This window comes from Mobula hypostoma, chromosome 1 (assembly GCF_963921235.1).
Source record: "Mobula hypostoma chromosome 1, sMobHyp1.1, whole genome shotgun sequence".
Taxonomy (NCBI): Eukaryota; Metazoa; Chordata; class Chondrichthyes; order Myliobatiformes; family Myliobatidae; genus Mobula; species Mobula hypostoma.
The window spans coordinates 64,293,823-64,312,205 of NC_086097.1; the positions used below are offsets into that span (position 1 = coordinate 64,293,823).

General features: G+C 39.0%; 1 protein-coding gene across 9 annotated transcripts in view; it reads right to left on the reverse strand.

Annotated features, from left to right (window-relative positions):
* ralgapa1 (Ral GTPase activating protein catalytic subunit alpha 1) overlaps positions 1-18,383 on the reverse strand; it is a 220,530-nt gene that overhangs the window by 101,029 nt on the left and 101,118 nt on the right. For all 9 annotated transcript variants that reach the window (XM_063049877.1, XM_063049870.1, XM_063049896.1 and 6 more), the window contains 6 exons: positions 16,361-16,534; positions 11,514-11,666; positions 10,011-10,204; positions 5,687-5,785; positions 3,966-4,121; positions 2,775-2,903 (listed from right to left, as the gene is read on the reverse strand). In XM_063049877.1, the coding sequence (XP_062905947.1) occupies positions 2,775-2,903; positions 3,966-4,121; positions 5,687-5,785; positions 10,011-10,204; positions 11,514-11,666; positions 16,361-16,534 (905 nt within the window). The remainder of the gene's footprint in view (positions 1-2,774; positions 2,904-3,965; positions 4,122-5,686; positions 5,786-10,010; positions 10,205-11,513; positions 11,667-16,360; positions 16,535-18,383) is intronic.

Below are 18,383 nucleotides of genomic sequence, written 5' to 3' on the forward strand. Positions count from 1 at the left end.
GCATCCCAGGGTACTTAAGGAGGTGGCTTTAGAAATCGTGTTCACATTGGTAATCATTTTCCAATGTTCTATAGATTCAGGATCAGTTCCTGTGGAAGTGGAGGGTGGCTAATGTTGTCCCTCTCTTCAAGAAGGGAGGAAGAGAGAAAACAGGGAATTATAGACTGATTAGCCTGACGACGGTGGTGGGAAAGATGCTGGAGTCAACTATAAAAGATGAAATTACGACACATCTGGATAGTAGTAACAGGATTGGTCCGAGTCAGCATGGATTTACAAAGGGGAAATCGTGCTTGGCTAATCTTTTGGAATTTTTTGAGGATGTACCTGGACTTTCAGAAAGCCTTTGATAAAGTCCCACATAGGAAATTAGTGGGCAAAATTAGGGCACATGGTATTGGGGGCAGAGTACTGACATGGATTGAAAATTGGCTGGCTGACAGAAAACAAAGAGTAGCGATTAACGGGTCCCTTTCGGAATGGCAGGCGGTGACCACTGGGGTACCACAGGGTTCAGTGCTGGGACCGCAGCTGTTTAAAATATATATATAAATGATTTAAATGAGGGAATTAAAAGTAACATTAGCAAATTTGCTGATGACACAAAGCTGGGTGGCAGTGTGAAATGTAAGGAGGATGTTATGAGAATGCAGGGTGACTTGGACAGGCTGGTTGAGTGGGCAGCTGCATGGCAGATGCAGTTTAATGTGGATAAATGTGAGGTTATCCACTTTGGTGGTAAGAACGGGAAGGCAGATTATTATCTAAATGGAGTCAAGTTAGGAAAAGGGGAAGCACAACGAGATCTAGGTATTCTTGTACATCAGTCGCTGAAAACAAGCATGCAAGTACAGCAGGCAGTGAAAAAAGCTAATGGCATGCTGGCCTTCATAACAAGGGGAACTGAGTATAAGAGCAAAGAAGTCCTTCTGCAGCTGTACAGGGCCCTGGTGAGACCACACCTGGAGTACTGTGTGCAGTTTTGGTCTCCAAATTTGAGGAAGGACATTCTTGCTATTGAGGAAGTGCAGCGTAGGTTCACAAGCTTAATTCCCGGGATGGCGGGACTGTCATATGTCGAAAGATTGGAGCGACTGGGCTTGTATACTCTGGAATTTAGAAGGCTGAGAGGGGATCTTATTGAAACATATAAGATTATTAAGGGATTGGACACGCTGGAGGCAGGAAGCATGTTCCCACTGCTGGGTGAGTCCAGAACCAGAGGCCACAGTTTAAGAATTAGGGGTAGGCCATTTAGAACGGAGTTGAGGAAAAACTTTTTCACCCAGAGAGTGGTGGATATATGGAATGCTCTGCCCCAGAAGGCTCTAGAGGCCGAGTCTCTGGATGTTTTCAAAAAAAGAGATGGATAGAGCTCTTAAAGGTAGCGGAATCAAAGGTTATGGGGATAGGGCAGGAACTGGATACTGACAGTGGATGGTCAACCATGATCACAGTGAATGGTGGTGCTGGCTCGAAGGGCCAAATGGCCTACTCGTGCACCTATTGTCTATTGACAACTGCCCCATGTGTATCAACAATGACTAGCTTGATATTCCTTTCAAAAGGTCAGCACAACAATGGCAAATGTAGTATAATCAACAATAATTTGCTGAGATAAACCAACTTGAAACAGATACAGCTCAATACATCACACAATTTACTTCCAATGAATCTTCAGGAATCAATAACTAAAAAAAGCTATAAAATGGGCAAAATACCATTTGGTGACCACTTAAGTGACGTTCGGGAGAGGGGGAGAGGGGGAGAGGGGGAGAGGGGGAGAGGGGGAGAGGGGGAGAGGGGGAGAGGGGGAGAGGGGGAGAGGGGGAGAGGGGGAGAGGGGGAGAGGGGGAGAGGGGGAGAGGGGGAGAGGGGGAGAGGGGGAGAGGGGGAGAGGGGGAGAGGGGGAGAGGGAGAGGGAGAGGGAGAGGGAGAGGGAGAGGGAGAGGGAGAGGGAGAGGGAGAGGGAGAGGGAGAGGGAGAGGGAGAGGGAGAGGGAGAGGGAGAGGGAGAGGGAGAGGGAGAGGGAGAGGGAGAGGGAGAGGGAGAGGGAGAGGGAGAGGGAGAGGGAGAGGGAGAGGGAGAGGGAGAGGGAGAGGGAGAGGGAGAGGGAGAGGGAGAGGGAGACTGTGGCATGTCTGGTGATTTTGTTGTACTGAAGATCATGGTCCTAACTGGGGGGCCTTGCTATTGCATTCTTGCTGGGTGGAGAGTGCTGTTGTTTTGTTGCGGAATGGATGGGGGTGGGGGTGGGAGAGGGTCGTTGCTGTGCTGCAGCTTGTGCATGGGAGGGGTAGTGGGGGGTGTTTGAGGTTCTAATATTTTTAGTGCCACTCATTCTTTGGGACACTCTTCTGTTTTCGTGGATGTCTGCGAAGAAAAAGAATTTCAGAATTTATATTGTATACATTTCTCTGATATTAAATGGAACTATTGAACTTCCAGTTTCAAAAAGGAATTTGATTACTAGTATGCTTCAAATATTTGACTTAGACCTGATCAATAAACATGAGAAAACCAATCCACATCAGCTCACTTGATCACTCTAAAATCTTTTGCAAAGAATATTTACATTTTAAAATTTACTTTATAAATACAACTAATCTTTATTAGTGATTTTATGAATGTGACATTATTTTTCTTGTAAAAAAATCACACTGCAATTTCTGTTTACATTGCAATGCAACATTAAGAATCAAACCAGGATTACAAAAGTAGATCATCAGCCTCGTTTTACATCCACTAAAATAGTAATATGCTTAATGACCTACATTGAGTGAAGAGGAGAATGTCACTTTGCTTGCAGCAACTATAAAGTCCCAGATTAACATGGTAGCACCAGGCAACCCAATAGAAAAGAACCTTGGAGAACAATGTTTGATGATGGTATTCACTATATCCTGGAAAAAAATTAAAAAGCATTGGAACAACTAAATTGGACACAGCTAATTACCCAAATTTATTTAAATCACATAGCCCAATTCAGATCACTAAATTATGTCTAGTACACTTGAGTTTTAACTTACAAAAAAACTATTGAAGTTTTTTTTTCCATTTTTGGTAGTTTGAGCAGACTATTTCAAATTGAGATCTTGTACAATAACAAAATGGTTTTCTGGGCCATTGAGGAATTATGTCAGCTGGTGGTGGAGGGGTTGGGGACGTGAAGGTGCAGCAGCAACAAAGAGAAACTGTGCAGTTGGTCATAACAGGATCTATCAAAGGCTGAATGTTCTAAATATTTTCAGAAGCTCTTTAAAACTTAAAATACTTTTGATTTTTCACAAGTGATAATCAATGCCTCCTCAACATCATGACAGAAAAGAAATGCTTACTTCAGTCTCTGCCAACCATTCCCTTCAATGAAATGAATAGGGAAGTACCTGTTGCCAGATTCAACCTGACATGATGTTTGTATAGATTGCCAACCACTTAGCAGTGACAAATTCTGAGCAGATTCCCAACCCCATGCTGGACTTCACAAGTGCAAGGTTGGAACAGATGGCAAAAAAACAGCTACCTTGCGACATGCAGCTTTGCAGATATTTCCCTACAAAATCTGGGCTGTTACAATCACATGAATTATGTAAGGCTCGCAAAATATCATCAATTTTTATACATTAGTTTTTGAACAATCATTCACGATATCTTTGCAGTACTTAAGATAACATGTTTTAAAATTTCCTTTCATTTCTCTTGTCCCAGTTTCAGTTCCACACTATATTTAAGATTGATAATCAAAACCTTGTACAGATGGACGTTTACTCTGGTCTAGGCCTGACTAACCTCATTTTGAATGCAGTAGAAATCTGTATTTCTATCTCCAATACCAACCTACGTCTTCAAATTTCCAAGATTAGAATGACGTAGCAGGTTGCAGCATCAACCTGTAAACTTTAAATTTTACAGCTCATATATTGGAAAAATAGTATCAAAGGCATGTTAAGGAGAAAAGTGCTCACCTGATCAGGATTGAGGAGTCCACTGTGCATAATATTATAGAAGTGAACCAAGAAATCAGAATTGGGTGAAACATCTTGACGGCGCTTCATAATTTTGCAGATAAGCTTATAAGCATGAAGCTTTCCTTGTTTGTATTTTTCTGGTAATGTTGTTGCCTAAACAAGGATTAACTTGAGCATTAAACATCAGATTGCGGAAAACAGAATATTTTGCGAGTCTATAAATTAAATGAAGGAATTCTAATCCACCTTAAGTATAAATTGAATCTAATAGATTTTCAGTTCTCAAGGGAAAAAGAAATAGTTCTTGGGAGGGAGAGGTGTTGTATTGTGCCAGTTATCCTTAAATAAGTGATTAACCCCCATGAATGATACAATTTAATCATGACTTGCTTCAATATATAGCATGAAAATAGTAGCCAAATATTATAAATATGCACTAAATTATATGTAAAGCAGAAATTTTTTTTTTAAGAGATACAATTGTGAAAATGCTTCCAGCTGCAATATCAGTTCTCTACGGTACCTACATTCTTTCTTCATTGGCTTTACAGTGTTTATGCAGGCAGATAGGCGCAATTTAATGCAATACAATTATGCAGGATTTCCACAATAAATGTGGATACAAGAATTTGGCACTGCATCCACATGACACTTTCTAATATATTAAAGATGGAAAAGACAGCAAATATTGGGATATAAATAAACAGAGGTAATTTTAAAAGCAGCTTTCAATTACTAAATATTATAATTTATCTTTCCCAGATCGAGGTCTAACCTAAATTTCTCCCTTCGTTCCAATATTCTATGACACTAACTTTAACTTCAGTACACATCTTGGTAACCAAAACAATTCATTGTCTTATTCCAAGACAACAATCAAATGACTGAATCAATGTACCTAAAAAATCAAATTTTCAATCTAAACACCAACAGGAAAACAATTGCAGGAACACATTTCTTAATCCCTGGGTACAAAAATGAAGGAAACAATTCCACTTTCAATGGATTTTCTTTAATCATAAAAATTCCCAATGGCAAACAGAAATTTGAAGCAGCAATGAACTGAAACAACACAAAAATATGCTGAACTATGATAATAACCAAGCATTTCACAGCTAACCAAATACATGTGAAATAAAAACAAAATGTTGTGAACACTCAGCAGGCCAGATAGCATTTGTGGAAAAAAAACACATTAACATGCCCAAAAACACTGGTAATCGTTCTGAAAAAGGATCTTCAACCTTGAGTATTAACCATTTTGCTCTCGCTATACTTGCAGCTTGGCTTCCCCAGTGTTTCCAATATTTATTTTTATTTCTGATTTTGTATGAAATTTAGTTACTACTACTGTAAGCAGAAAAATCTATTTTAAAGCAACCTTAAAATATGGTCATTATCAACAGTGCACTGGAGTTCCAAGTCTCTACAGTTGGACTTCTCAAAATACTCTGACTGAGAGGAGTGAGTGATAACAACTAGTTTTGACACTGCAGAATTTTTTTGTTAGTGCTATCCAACAGGAACAATTATTTAGCTGTCAAAAGCAGATGGTTTAACATCTCATATAACAGCACTTAAAGGAACAGAAGCTACAAATATGCTAAAATCTACCCTTAAAAGACTCAATTTCTGAATGCACTAATGACTAAATGCATTAATTAATGGAAATCAAGAAAATGAAAAAGATTTCACTCATTTTTATAAATTTATTTTACCTTGAAAAGCCATGGAGTTAAAATTCTGAGAGGTGGTATCAAAACTGAAGGAGGTGGGGATGTCTGATTGTCTATTGTAATTCCAAGGTTATCCCTCACCTTCAAATAAACAAAATTAAGTTGAAGTTTTGTGATTAGAATTAATATATGGCTTAGAAGACAATAATTCAACGGGAACATTTCACATTATACAAGGAGTTCCAAATAAATGCTCTTTCTCTGTTATTTTTGACAATTAAGATAGTTTTGTTAGCATGATGAAGTACAATGCAGTAATTTAAATCATCATATATTCCACAAGACCATCACTTAGCACTTACAATTATGACAGATGTATGATGATAAAGATATCATAAATTTGACAATTTAAGGTATTTAACCCAAGAAATGATCTAAAGCAAACTCAAACATTGGTGAAGGCCTGAGCGCGCAAATCAAAGATTCCTGTTCTTCCTAATTTTGATCCACCTGGCAAATCATCAATTCACACTATAACACAGAAATATCATATTCTGAAACAACTGAATGCTTTTTTCCCTCACTCCAAATTTAAATTTGGCCAGGATTTGCACAATAAATGGCAGGGCCCTGGAGAGTGCTGCAGCTCAGAGACCTATGGGTACAAATACAGAGCTCTCTGAAAATAGTGACACAGGTACACAGAGAGGTGAATGTGACTGGCAGAGTTGCCTTCATTAGTCAGACACTAAGTGCAAGAGTTGGGAAGTCATGTTACAACTGTATAAAGCACTGATGACACCGTACTTGGAATACTGTCTGCAGATCTAGTTGCTTGGCTATTGGGAGGATATCATTAAACCAGAAAGGGTGCAATAGAGATTCACAAGGATGTTACTGGGATTGAGGGCTTGAGTACAAGGAGAGACTGAATAGGCTGGGTTTTTTTTTTTATCTCCCTGAGGTGAAGGAGGCTGAGGAGTGACCTGATAGAATCATCAGGGGGTAGTGATAATGGTCAGTCTTTTTCCCAGAGTGGGGTGGAGACTAAAACTAGAGGGCATAGGTTTAAGGTGAAGGGAAAGATTTAATGGAAGCTGAGGGTCAAGTTTTTCTTCACAGAAGGTGGTGGGTATATAGAACGAAATACCAAAGTGGTACAATTTTAATGGATACATGGATAGAAAAGGTTCAGAGTGAGATGGGCCAAACACAGACAAACTCAGATAGAAAACTTGGTTGACATAGGGTAGTAGGGCCAAAGGGCTCGTTTCCGTGCTATATATCTATATAATTCTCTTGATAGGTGTCTTTTATAATTTAAGACATGACATCCAAGTACCATTCAGTAAGGCTTTGCTGTGTGCCTTCCAAAATATGGTGCCTAAAACAGCTCTTGAAATCGTGGACATGCTCTAAACCGGGATTTACATGCATATAATTTTATTCCCTCTGACATCATGAATTTTTTTCTCAAAAATAAAAAAATGTTCTGTGGAAATACAGCCTATCCAAACTATGATATAGCAAAGAATTTGACCATTAAAATAGCCAAATTTAAAACAGAGTGAAAGTTCTTTATTTGATGATCACCAGATAAATCTGTAACATTGTGAAGTAATTGAAAAGCTGAAAAAAAAATTGTATCAGAACAAATACCTTGATTACATGTAGTTGGACTGACCATTAGCTTTTACACACTTGCGATTCCCATTCCACCAATACAGAGTATACCAAAAACAAACAAAATCGGTATAAATGAAACCTAGCTTTTGTTTGTTCAATCTAATGAAGGTAATAAAACTGACAGGTTTGGAATTGGGTATTGACCATAAAAGCCTTGATTATTTCATTAAAGTTATGATGTGGAAAAGTTTACAACAGATTTCATGTAATACTTTCACCTGAGCTAGACAATTAACAATAAATTAATGATATGAAGACTGGTGGAGGGGCAGGTAGTGTTGAGGAAGCAGGGAGGCTGCAGAAGGACTTACATTAAGAGAATAGGCAAATGGAATACAGTGTAGGGAACTTTGGTAGAAGGAATTAAAGCACAGACAGTATTCTAAATGGGAAGAAAATTCAAGAATACGAGGTGCAAAGGGAGTCCTCGTGCAGGATTCCCTAAAAGTTAACTTGCCGGTTCAGTCAGTGGTGAGGAAGGCAAATGTAATGTTTGCATTTATTTCAAAGGACTAAAATATAAAAGCAAGGATATAATGCTGAGACTTTATAAGGCAGTGATGAGACCTCAATTGCAGTATTATGAAAAGATTTGTGCCCGATATCTAAGAAAGGATGTGCTAGTCTTGGAGAGGGTTTAGGGGAGGTTTACAAGAATGATTCCAGGAAAGAAAGGGTTAACCTATGAGGAGTGTTTGAAGGCTCGGAGCCAGTACTCACCGGAATTTAGAAGAATGAGCAGGGATCTCACTGAAACCTATTGAATGTTGAAAGGCTGAGATGGAGTAGATGTGGAGACGATGTTTCCTATAGTGGGGGAAACTAGGACCAGAGGGCACAACTTCAGAATAGGAGGTTGTCAATTTAAAACAGAGATGAGAAGGAATTTCTCTAGTTAGAGGGTGGTGAACCTCTAGAATTCATAGCCACAGATGACTACGGAGGCCAAGTCATCGTGCATACAGTATTTAAAGCAGAGATTGATAGGCTTTTGATTAGTCATGGTGCAAAAGTTACAGGGAGAAGTCAGGTGAATGGGGTTGAGAGGGATTATGAATCAGCCATGATGGAATGGCAGAGAAGACATAATAGGACATAATTCTGCTCCCATATCTTACGGAATCTGCATTTACCACCACCATTGGCTCGTGTTCCATGCAACCCTCACTCTGTATATAAAAAAAACCTCTGAAATCCCATCCATACTTTCCTCAAATCACCTTATAATGATATCGTACTCGTCATTTTCAGCCTGGGAAAAAGGGGTTGGCTGTCTAATCTATCAATGTCATAGATCTTCATCATTCTCCTTCCCTCCAAAGAGAAAAGCACTACCTTGCTCAACCTTTACTCATAAGACATGCTTTCAAATCCAATCATCAAGCTGTTACATCTCCTTTGTACCCTCTCTAAAGCTTCCACATCCTTACTGTAATGAGGTGGTCTCACTAAAGTTATATTACCTTGCTGCTCATGAAATCAATCCCATGATTAATGAAGGCCAATACACCAAAAGACCATAAGACAGAAGAGCAGAGTTAAGCCATTTGGCCCATCAAGTCCACTTGGCTATTTCATCATGGCTGATCCATTCTCCTGCCTTCTCCTCATAACCTTTCACACCCTGACTAATCAAGAATCCATAAACTCCGTCTTGAATGTACCCAATAACCTGGCCTCCACAGCCACCTGTGACAAGGCACTCCACAGATTAATCATCCTCTGACTAAAGAAATACCTCATCTCCAATCTAAATAGATGCCCTTATATTTTGAGGCTATGCCGAGACTTACCCACCACAGGCAACATCCTCTCTGCATCCATTCTATTTAGGCCTTTCATCATTCGATAGGATTTCATTGAAACCTCCCTTCTAAATTCCAGTGGATACAGGCCCAGAGCCATCAAACACTATTCATATGACAAGCCAAATTCTGGAATCATTTTCGAGAACCTCCTCTGAACCTTCTCCAATGCCAGTACATCCTTTAAATAAGGTGCCCAAAATTGCTCACAATGTTCCAAGTGAGGTCTCACTAGTGCCCCATAAAGCCTCAGCGTTACATCCCTGCTTTTATTTTCTAGTCCCCTCAAAACGAATGTTAACATTGTATCAGCCTTCCTCACCACTGATTCAACCGCATATTAACCTTTTGGGAATCCTGCTCAAGTACTCCCAAGTCCCTTTGCAACTCAGATTCTTGAATTTTCTCCCTTATTTAGAAAACAGTCTATGTCTTTTTTCCTTTTACCAACATGCATGACCATACACTTCCCTACACTGTATTCCATTAGTAGGCAGCTAAGTGATTGTACGGAAAGGGAAAGGGAATAGGCAGACTGTGCAGTGTACTCACTGGCCATTGGAATAGTACGAAAAGATTGCTGGGGGGGGGCGGGAAGGGGTTGTGGGATAGCAAATTTGATTCCTTTGTTCAAGAAAGGTAATAGAGATAACCCCTGAGAATTATAGACCAGCAAGCCCTACATCACTCTGGTGGGCAAACTACTGGACATGATTTTTAGAGACAGGATTTGTGTGCATTTGTAGAAGCATAATCTGATTACGCTAGTCATCGTGGTTTTGTAGGATAGATATAAAAATCAACAAAAATGTCCATGAAAAGTTAACTTTACATTAGCACAAATAAGTTGCAAGCAAAATTCAGTAACTTCTTACTTTGGCCAAATTCTGCCAGAGCTCACACAAATAGTCAAAGACTTGCGCATGAATTTCAGGATCCTTAATGCAGTTCACATCACCCAAAATGCCAAGCATTCGTCTCCACATAACTGTGGCAACATCTTCATGCCATCCTTTGAGACTCCCACCTGCCATCACACTGCAGTCTTCATTTGGAAACTCACTGTTTTCTGTCCAATATAATATTTAATGTTACAAGCAGACAATATGCACTTACATTAAAGTTAAAAGTTTAAATTTAACTTCAGAACACGTTTCAATAAAGATCTAAATAATCACATTTTACTCTATTAAGAGTATCATTCTACTTATACTCTGATGTTAATAGAAAAAAAATAGTATGAGGACTAATGGCCATCCACATCTTAATCAACATTCAGTGCTATTACGTCCCCACAATTCCATTATAGTCCAAAAATCTTATGAATATTAGCTGTTTAAAACCACTAGCATTCAGCCTGAAAGAACCAGAATTTTGTAAACACTGAAGATATGTACGAAAAATTTGGAAGGTTCAACCTGTCAGTTTGCTTTAATGCTAGACGGAGATCCCAGCATTGATTTCTCAGCAATTTGGGATGAATGTCTATAGGGCAGGATGTAAAGGCCCTTTAATTTTAAGAACAATTATATGACAGAAGTTTCAGGCAAAGATGCATCGGAGTTACTTCTTAAAATTTATTTTTCTCTATAGTTTTATTAATCATACAAGTGATTTATTTCATGTTTATAAATTTAAAGTATTTACATCAATTTTAATATCTCTGAACCGCAGTCATTAAAAATTAACTTTAATAACAACTTCCAGAATGAGCCAAGCTGCCAAATGCCACAATTCACAAAGAACGCCAATCCTTAGTCCCAAATAACTTTTACAGTTGTCAAGGGCTTTCAGGGCTGTTCCTCCCAATATTGCAATAATATCTTCCAAGTGAAAAAAATTCTGTTCATTTCAGTTTTAAATCTCTTATTAGTAATCTATACCTACTTATTCTTGATTTCTCCAACCAAGAAAAACTCTTTCACCCTACATTTTTATGCCCTCCGAGAAATTTCTGAATTCCAGAGAGTACTGGTCCATTAGCACTCCTTGGATAGGAAGCCTACATTCTTACAGTAAGCAATCCAGTGAACATTCCTTAACCCCCACAAAGGCACATAAATTTTAGGAAGGAGTGGAGACCATACACCAAGTATGCATCAATGTAATAGGAATTATGTAATTTATTAAAGTTGGTTGGGGATAAGGCTAGTGGAAGGGGGAGGAAACTGATGTGGGATGGTAGCATTTTCAGTTATTTTAGCAACAACTTAAGTATCAACTATCATAAGTTTTATACAACAAAGAGCTTCTTTACAATCTCAAACATTTCACAGCTCCCAAAGCTAATGCAAAAGGCTGTAACAAATATTTTCCATGAAAGTTTGCCAGAAATTTTATTTCAATAATAATTCAATTATTAGTTAATTGTGAAATACCCAAGTCATCTGGAGTTTGCAAGACTGAATGATGCAATTTTTCATCCAATGGCAAATCTTTTTGATCTACTGGATCAGCATTTAAGGTGGATGGAGAAGGTGTCTGTGATCTTGAGCAGGCATTTGAATGAGTTGGAGAAGCACTCTCAGAGCCTAAAAAAAGAGATAAAGGGAAAAAAAGGGATAATATTGGGAGAGAAAAACTGATGCTGAATTTAGGTGGCAAGTCAACATTTCATTGCAATCCATAAAGAATGACTAATCTACCCATCATCAAATGCTTAAGCTTCAAAAATAAAATTAATCAAAACTATATTTATGCATATAATCTGGAACAATGATGAAAACATTATCAGATCCTCATTTTTTTTCTCCTTAATTTCAAATGTGATTTTACTAATAATTCTCTAGCATGAAAATCTCATTGCATTCTGCTAAAGAAATGCATTTTATAATTTTAAACTCATTACAAATGAAATTATTATTTTTTCCTCGAGCAACTAATTGCATACAAAATCTGTGAATAGGCATTAGTCATGCTAATCAGTTTATATATTTAATAAATGTACCAAAATACTTTTAAAAATACAGTGGATTCCAGTTAGCTGGTCCCTTGATTAATCAGGGTAGCCATTTATTTGGGACAACTCTTTTAAAAAAAAACAAAACATAATTGAGAAAAAAGCCAGGATTCCTTTCATTTATTTGGGACAAGAGACTGTTGCTGAACAGTTTCTAACCAGTATCAGTTCTGTGAACTTGTGTGGTAGACACTAGAGCAAACAGTTTTTAAAAATATCATCATTTGTGTGTGTTTATTTTTAAAAACCAGTGATTTTTGTCACTGATAGTTGGCGTGAAATAAGCAGTAAGACAATTTAGAATTGTTTGCTCACTGCAGCTTCAAGCATTCAAGCTTGCAGATGCCAGAAATGGCTAGGAGTGAAAATGAAATGATGACACTACTTCAACAAGTCAAGAACTGCACAGAATTTGAAGGCATCAACAACCATCTTGAGTGTTACAATGAAAATGAAGATTTGGAGGTAGCAATCATCAAAAGCACTCTATGAAGGCAGTCCATTTCTTGCACTAGGTGTCTGTGTTAATTTTGTTCACTTACAGTCAATCAACAGAACACAGCAACACGTTGGTTGTTTGTCGTATCTGAGCATATGCAGGTGAGCTTTTAAAGTGGAAAATCCATTGCACCAGGACAGCTCCTGACCTCAGAACTCCAGGCCCAGTGGTACGAGTAGTCGACACAAACTGGTCTTCCTTGGTTGCAGTGGATAATCATGACCTTTTCTGTGCCTCTTCATGCATGCCCTTTGCTGTCCATGAAGCATTGCAGAGCCGCCTTCTTAGCTGTTGGATCTCACTGATTATCTCATCTGCCCGGTCTGTCAGAGCAGACTTGACATGCTAAGGATAAGCATGTCTCTGTTTCACAGGGGTATGAGGACTGTTGACCATCACCAGGTTTAGCCCACCTGTTGAAGCGATGTAACAGTGTGTGGCTGCTGTTGCATGCAATCAGCTACTTTGGAGTCACTGGTAAGAGCTGAGTGTCCAGTAGGGAACAAAGGTAAGTGAGGTGCCCCAGAATGGATACAAGCCCCTGCACCAAAGGTGCTATCCTCCCTGGACACCAGGACAGTTATGGACCTAGCGGGAGAGCTTTAATTGGAGTAGGGCAAATTACGAGGGCTTTAGGCAGAGTTAATTGGGAATACCTCTTTTCTGGCAAGTCCACATCAGACATGTGGAGGGTGCTTAAAGATCAATTACACAGAATACATGAGCGGTATGTTCCTGCTAGAAAGAAAGAGGGACAGAAAGATAAAAATGCCTTGGATGTCCATTGAAGTGATGAATTTAGTCAAGAAGCAAAAGGAAAAGTATGTAAAGACTTGGAAGTTACATCAAATGGAGTGTATGAAGATTATAAAGAAGCCAGAAAAGAACTCAGGAAGGGAATTAGGAAAGCCAGAAGGGGCCATGAAAAGTCCTTGGCAAGTAGGATTAATATCAAGGCATTTTATACAAACATCAAGAGCAAGAGGATAACTAGGGAGAGGGTAGGACCAGTCAAGGATAAAGAGGGGGACATTTGCTTGGATGCAGAGAATGTGAGTGAGGTACTTAATGAGTACTTTGCTTCAGTATTTACCAAGGAAAAGGATATGGAGGACCAGGAGATCAGGGCTGATTGTATAAATGTGTTATGATGTTTAGAGGTCAAGGAGAAGGAAGTATTGGGTTTCCTAAAGAATATTAAGGTGCAGTTTAACCCAGGGCCTGATGTGATTTACCCCAGGTTATTGAGGGAGGCAAGAGATGAGATTGCTGGGGCCTTGAGCAGTATCTTGGTGTCCTCTCCAGGCAGAGATGAGGTCCTGGAGGACTGGCCAGTGGCTAATGTTGTTACCTCTATTTAAAAAAGACAGCAAGGGAAAATCCTGGAAACTATAGGCCCACAAGTCTCACATCAGTTGTAGGGAAATTGCTGATAGGATATATCAACATTTGGAAGCCCACTGCCTAATTAGGGAGAGCCAACATGGTTTTATGCAGGACGTCGTATCTTACCATGTTGATTGAGTTTTTTGAGAAAGTGATGAGAGAAAGCAGTGGATACTGTCTACATGGACTTTAGTAAGGCATTTGACAAAGTCCCTCTTGGAAGGCTAATCCAGAAGATTAGGATGCATGGGGTCTGCAGTGAATTGGCTGTTTTCAGATCTGGCTTGCGCACAGAAGACAGAGGGTAGTGGTCGAAGGGACAATTGACCTGGAAGTCTGTTATTAGTGGTGTTCTGCAGGGATCCGTGTTGGGACCTCTGCTGTTCGTGATGTACAAACGTTTGCATATAAATGACCTGGACGAAAATGTAGATGAGTGGGTTAGTAAATTTGCAAATGGTACCAAGATTGGTAGAGTTGTGGACATAGAAGACTGGCAAATACAGCACCATAGAGATCAGTTGCAGATCGTTGATTCTTTCTGTGCCTTGGGCAGCAACCTTGCCATTTCTTTAGCACTTTTGTCTGTGTTTAACGAGGCCGAATTACTAGCTCATTGCTCAACCCGGCATGGATGGAAAGCATACAAGGTGTTGGTTGAATACAAACCTGGGACCACTCGCCTTGAAGTCCAGTGTGGATGCCATGTCACTACTGGCTATCAGTTGCGGATATGGGCAGAGAAATGGTAGATGGAGTATAACCCAGATAAATGTGAGGTGTTGCACCTTGGTTGGGCAAATGCAGACAGTACATCGTTAATGAGCAGAGAGATCTTGGGGTCTAAGTATAGCTGCTTGAAATTGGCTACACAGGTCAAGAGGGTGGTTAAGCAAGCTTATGGAATGCTTGCTTTTATGAATCTAGGCACTGAGTTCAAAAACCAACAGGTTATGTTGCACACTTCATAGTGAGTACTACATACAGGATGTTGAGGGTTTGGGGAAGGTGCATAAGAGGCTTACCAGGATATTGCCTGGTTTAGAGGGAATGTGCTATCGTGAGAAAATGGACAGACTTGGGTTGTTTTCTTTGGAGCGATGGAGGCCGAGAAGAGATCTGAGAGGTTTTAAGTTTATGAGCAGCACAGACAGAGTAGACAGAGAGTACCTTTTCCCAGGGTAGAAATGTCAAATACCAGAGGGCGTACATTGAAGGTGAGAGGGGGTAGGTTCAAACTGGATGCGAGGACAAGTTTTTTTTTTACTAAGAGTGGTGGATACCCGGAACGCGCTGCCTGGTATGGCGGTAGAGGCAAATACATAAGAGACTTTTAAGAGATGTTTAGATAGGCACATGAACATGAGGAAGGTGGAGGGATACAGACATTGTGCAGGTAGGAGGGACAAGTTTTTGGTTTTTTAAAAAAAATTTACTTTTTAGTTGGTTTGGTACAACATTGTGGGCCAAAGGGCCCGTTCCTGTGCTGTACTGTTCTATGTAATGCATTGAAATTACAAAGGCAGGGGAAAATAAGACAGATGAATGAAAATGTATCATAAATTGGGACTAGAAACATAGACGCATCACTGAAATAGAAGTGTATTGACTGATCTAATAGATTCTTTCCAAGACCAATTAAGTCTAACAGTAAAGTGAGAATATAATCTTCTACACACCATTTTCATAATACTCAGTTGCATTAGACCATGTACATTTCTATAGAACACTATAATAATAGATTCCAATTTCTTATTCATTTAAAAAAATGAAAATGTATTTCCATAGGTTGCTTACCAGGTTCAACAGTACATTTTCCTGATGACATATCCTGTTATATTCCATAGACTTATCCCCACCTCCCAGGAGTACAAGGTTATCAACTTAATTTAAATCTAACAGAGCAAGCCGGCCACAGCGATAGTTATAACTACTTACACATTGAATTGTTATTGAGGTTAGATGGACTACATAATCAATAGTGCCGTTATATAAAGCATATGAATTTCATTGCCATCTTTCCACTGGAATATTTCAAGTAATGGAATGACGATAATAATTTTAATATGTACCTTTCAAGGATAAGAGAAGAACTTGCACATTGCAGGTTAGTGGCCGAGATAACAACATGAGATTGTTATTAATTTGCCAGAACATTGCTGGACAAAATATAAAAATATATAGATTTGATTGTGTGGGAGGGGAAAACAAACAGAAAATAGCCCATTTCTGTCCCAATACATGAAAGAGGCTAATTGTAAACTATGTTTTAGCATAGCTTAGTGATAAAATTATAGATGTTCATTAAATGAATAACTGGAGAACAACCAGAACAGGACTGTTTCAGTATCAACAGTGACCTTTAAATTTCCACAACAAACCTGTAATCGTGACTGTGTCAGCAGATGCTGTCTGTAGATTGAGACTGCTTGTTTCAGAATTAATATGCAGAACATTTAAACTTGCTAATTCTTGTTCCTCAGCATTTTGTCGTGGAGGTCCTGAATCTGCTTCAGTGTATAAGGTAGAAATGGTTTCACTGCCAAAATGAAAGCCTATAACAGAACCAAAAAAAAAATAGTGACTATTATGAACTTATTAAAAGAATTCTGGGAGGCACGAATCAAGAAGTTTTGTGCATTTGAAAATGCAAACCAAAAAGCAGGCACAAAAGTAGAAATGCAAAGTTCATGATAAAATATATTCTGAAATCATAACTTTGCTTAAAAAAAGACAACTATTTGTATAAAAAGCAATAAAAAACCCACTTGTGCTATTACTAAATTGACACTTACTTTGACAACCTAATGAGTCAGTATTTTCTGAGGTACTCTGGTTTTAGTTTCAGATTAACCAAAATATAATTCTTTACTTTCCTTATATTTCCTCACTTCAGTTACCAAGAACAGAACCCTTGATTTGGAGACTTGGGAAGCATTGGGACAGTGAAATAAACAGCCAATAAGGTGAATCATATTAAGAAAAACACTTCTAATGGAAAGATTCTCTTTTAAGCCAACTATAAAACTGCAATACATCACTAATATCTGCTCTATAAATGGATATGATAAACTGATTCCTGCTACCAAACTTACTTTATTGAAATTTTGTAAGGTGCTTAAAGTTCCAAGAAACTGGCTAAATACATTTACTGAAAAAATATTTAAATTCTCTTGGTAAAACAAAAGTACGAATCCTGTTTAATTGGGACACAATTTATCTGCAGTTATATTAATGGTTGATTCAAACAAATACTGCAGATCACAGCATTCAATGGAAAAAGGTACATCTAGATGGGAGCCTGAGACTACTGTCAGCTAGTGATAAGCAATTTCACCAGACAAAATATACTCTCAGCAATGGCAACTAAATATTGACAAACACAAGAGATGGAAATCCAGCGTAACACATACAAAATACTGGATGAACCCAGCAAGTTAGGCAGCATTTCTGGAAAGGAATAAACAGTTGTCGTTTTGGGCTGAGACCTTTTATCAGGACTGGATGTTCTCAGTACAATTATTCCACCCCCATCATTCCCCACCACAATCCCACCAAATTAGGTGCCGCATATGAGGCTGCTTAATAAGATGAGAGCCCATGGAATTATAGGAAAGATATTGAAATGGGTGGAGCATTGGCTGATAGGCAGAAAGCAAAGGGTGGGAATAAAGGGATCCTATTCTGATTGGTTGCTGGTTACTAGTGGTGTTCCACAGGGGTCGGTGTTGGGATCGCTTCTTTTCACGATGTATATCGATGATTTGGATTATGGATTAAATGGTTTTGTGGCTAAGTTTGCGGATGACACCAAGTTAAGTGGAGGAGCAGGAAATGTTGAAGAAACGGAAAGGTTGCAGAGAGACTTAGTCAGTTTAGGAGAGTTGGCAAAGAAATGGCAGATGAGATACAACGTTGACAAATGTACGGTTGTACATTTTGGAAGAAGAAATAATCGGGCAGATTATTATTTAGATGGGGAGAAAATTCAAAAATCGGAAGTGCAAAGGGACTTGGGGGTCCTCGTGCAGGATACCCTAAAGGTTAACCACCAAGTTGGATTGGCAGTAAGGAAAGCGAGTGCTATGTTGGCACTCATTTCAAGAGGAATAGTGTATAAGAGTAAGGAGGTGTTGATGAGGCTCTATGGGGCATTAGTGAGACCTCATTTGGAATACTGTGTGCAGTTTTGGGCCTCCTATCTTAGAAAGTTTGTACTGATGTTGGAGAGAGTTCAGAGAAGATTTACGAGGATGATTCCTGGAATACAGGGGCTAACATATGAGGAGCGTTTGTCGGCTCTTGGATTGTATTCATTAGAGTATAGAAGAATGAGAGGGGATCTCATAGAAACATTTTGAATGTTGAAAGGGTTGGACAGAGTAGATGTGGAAAGGTTGTTTC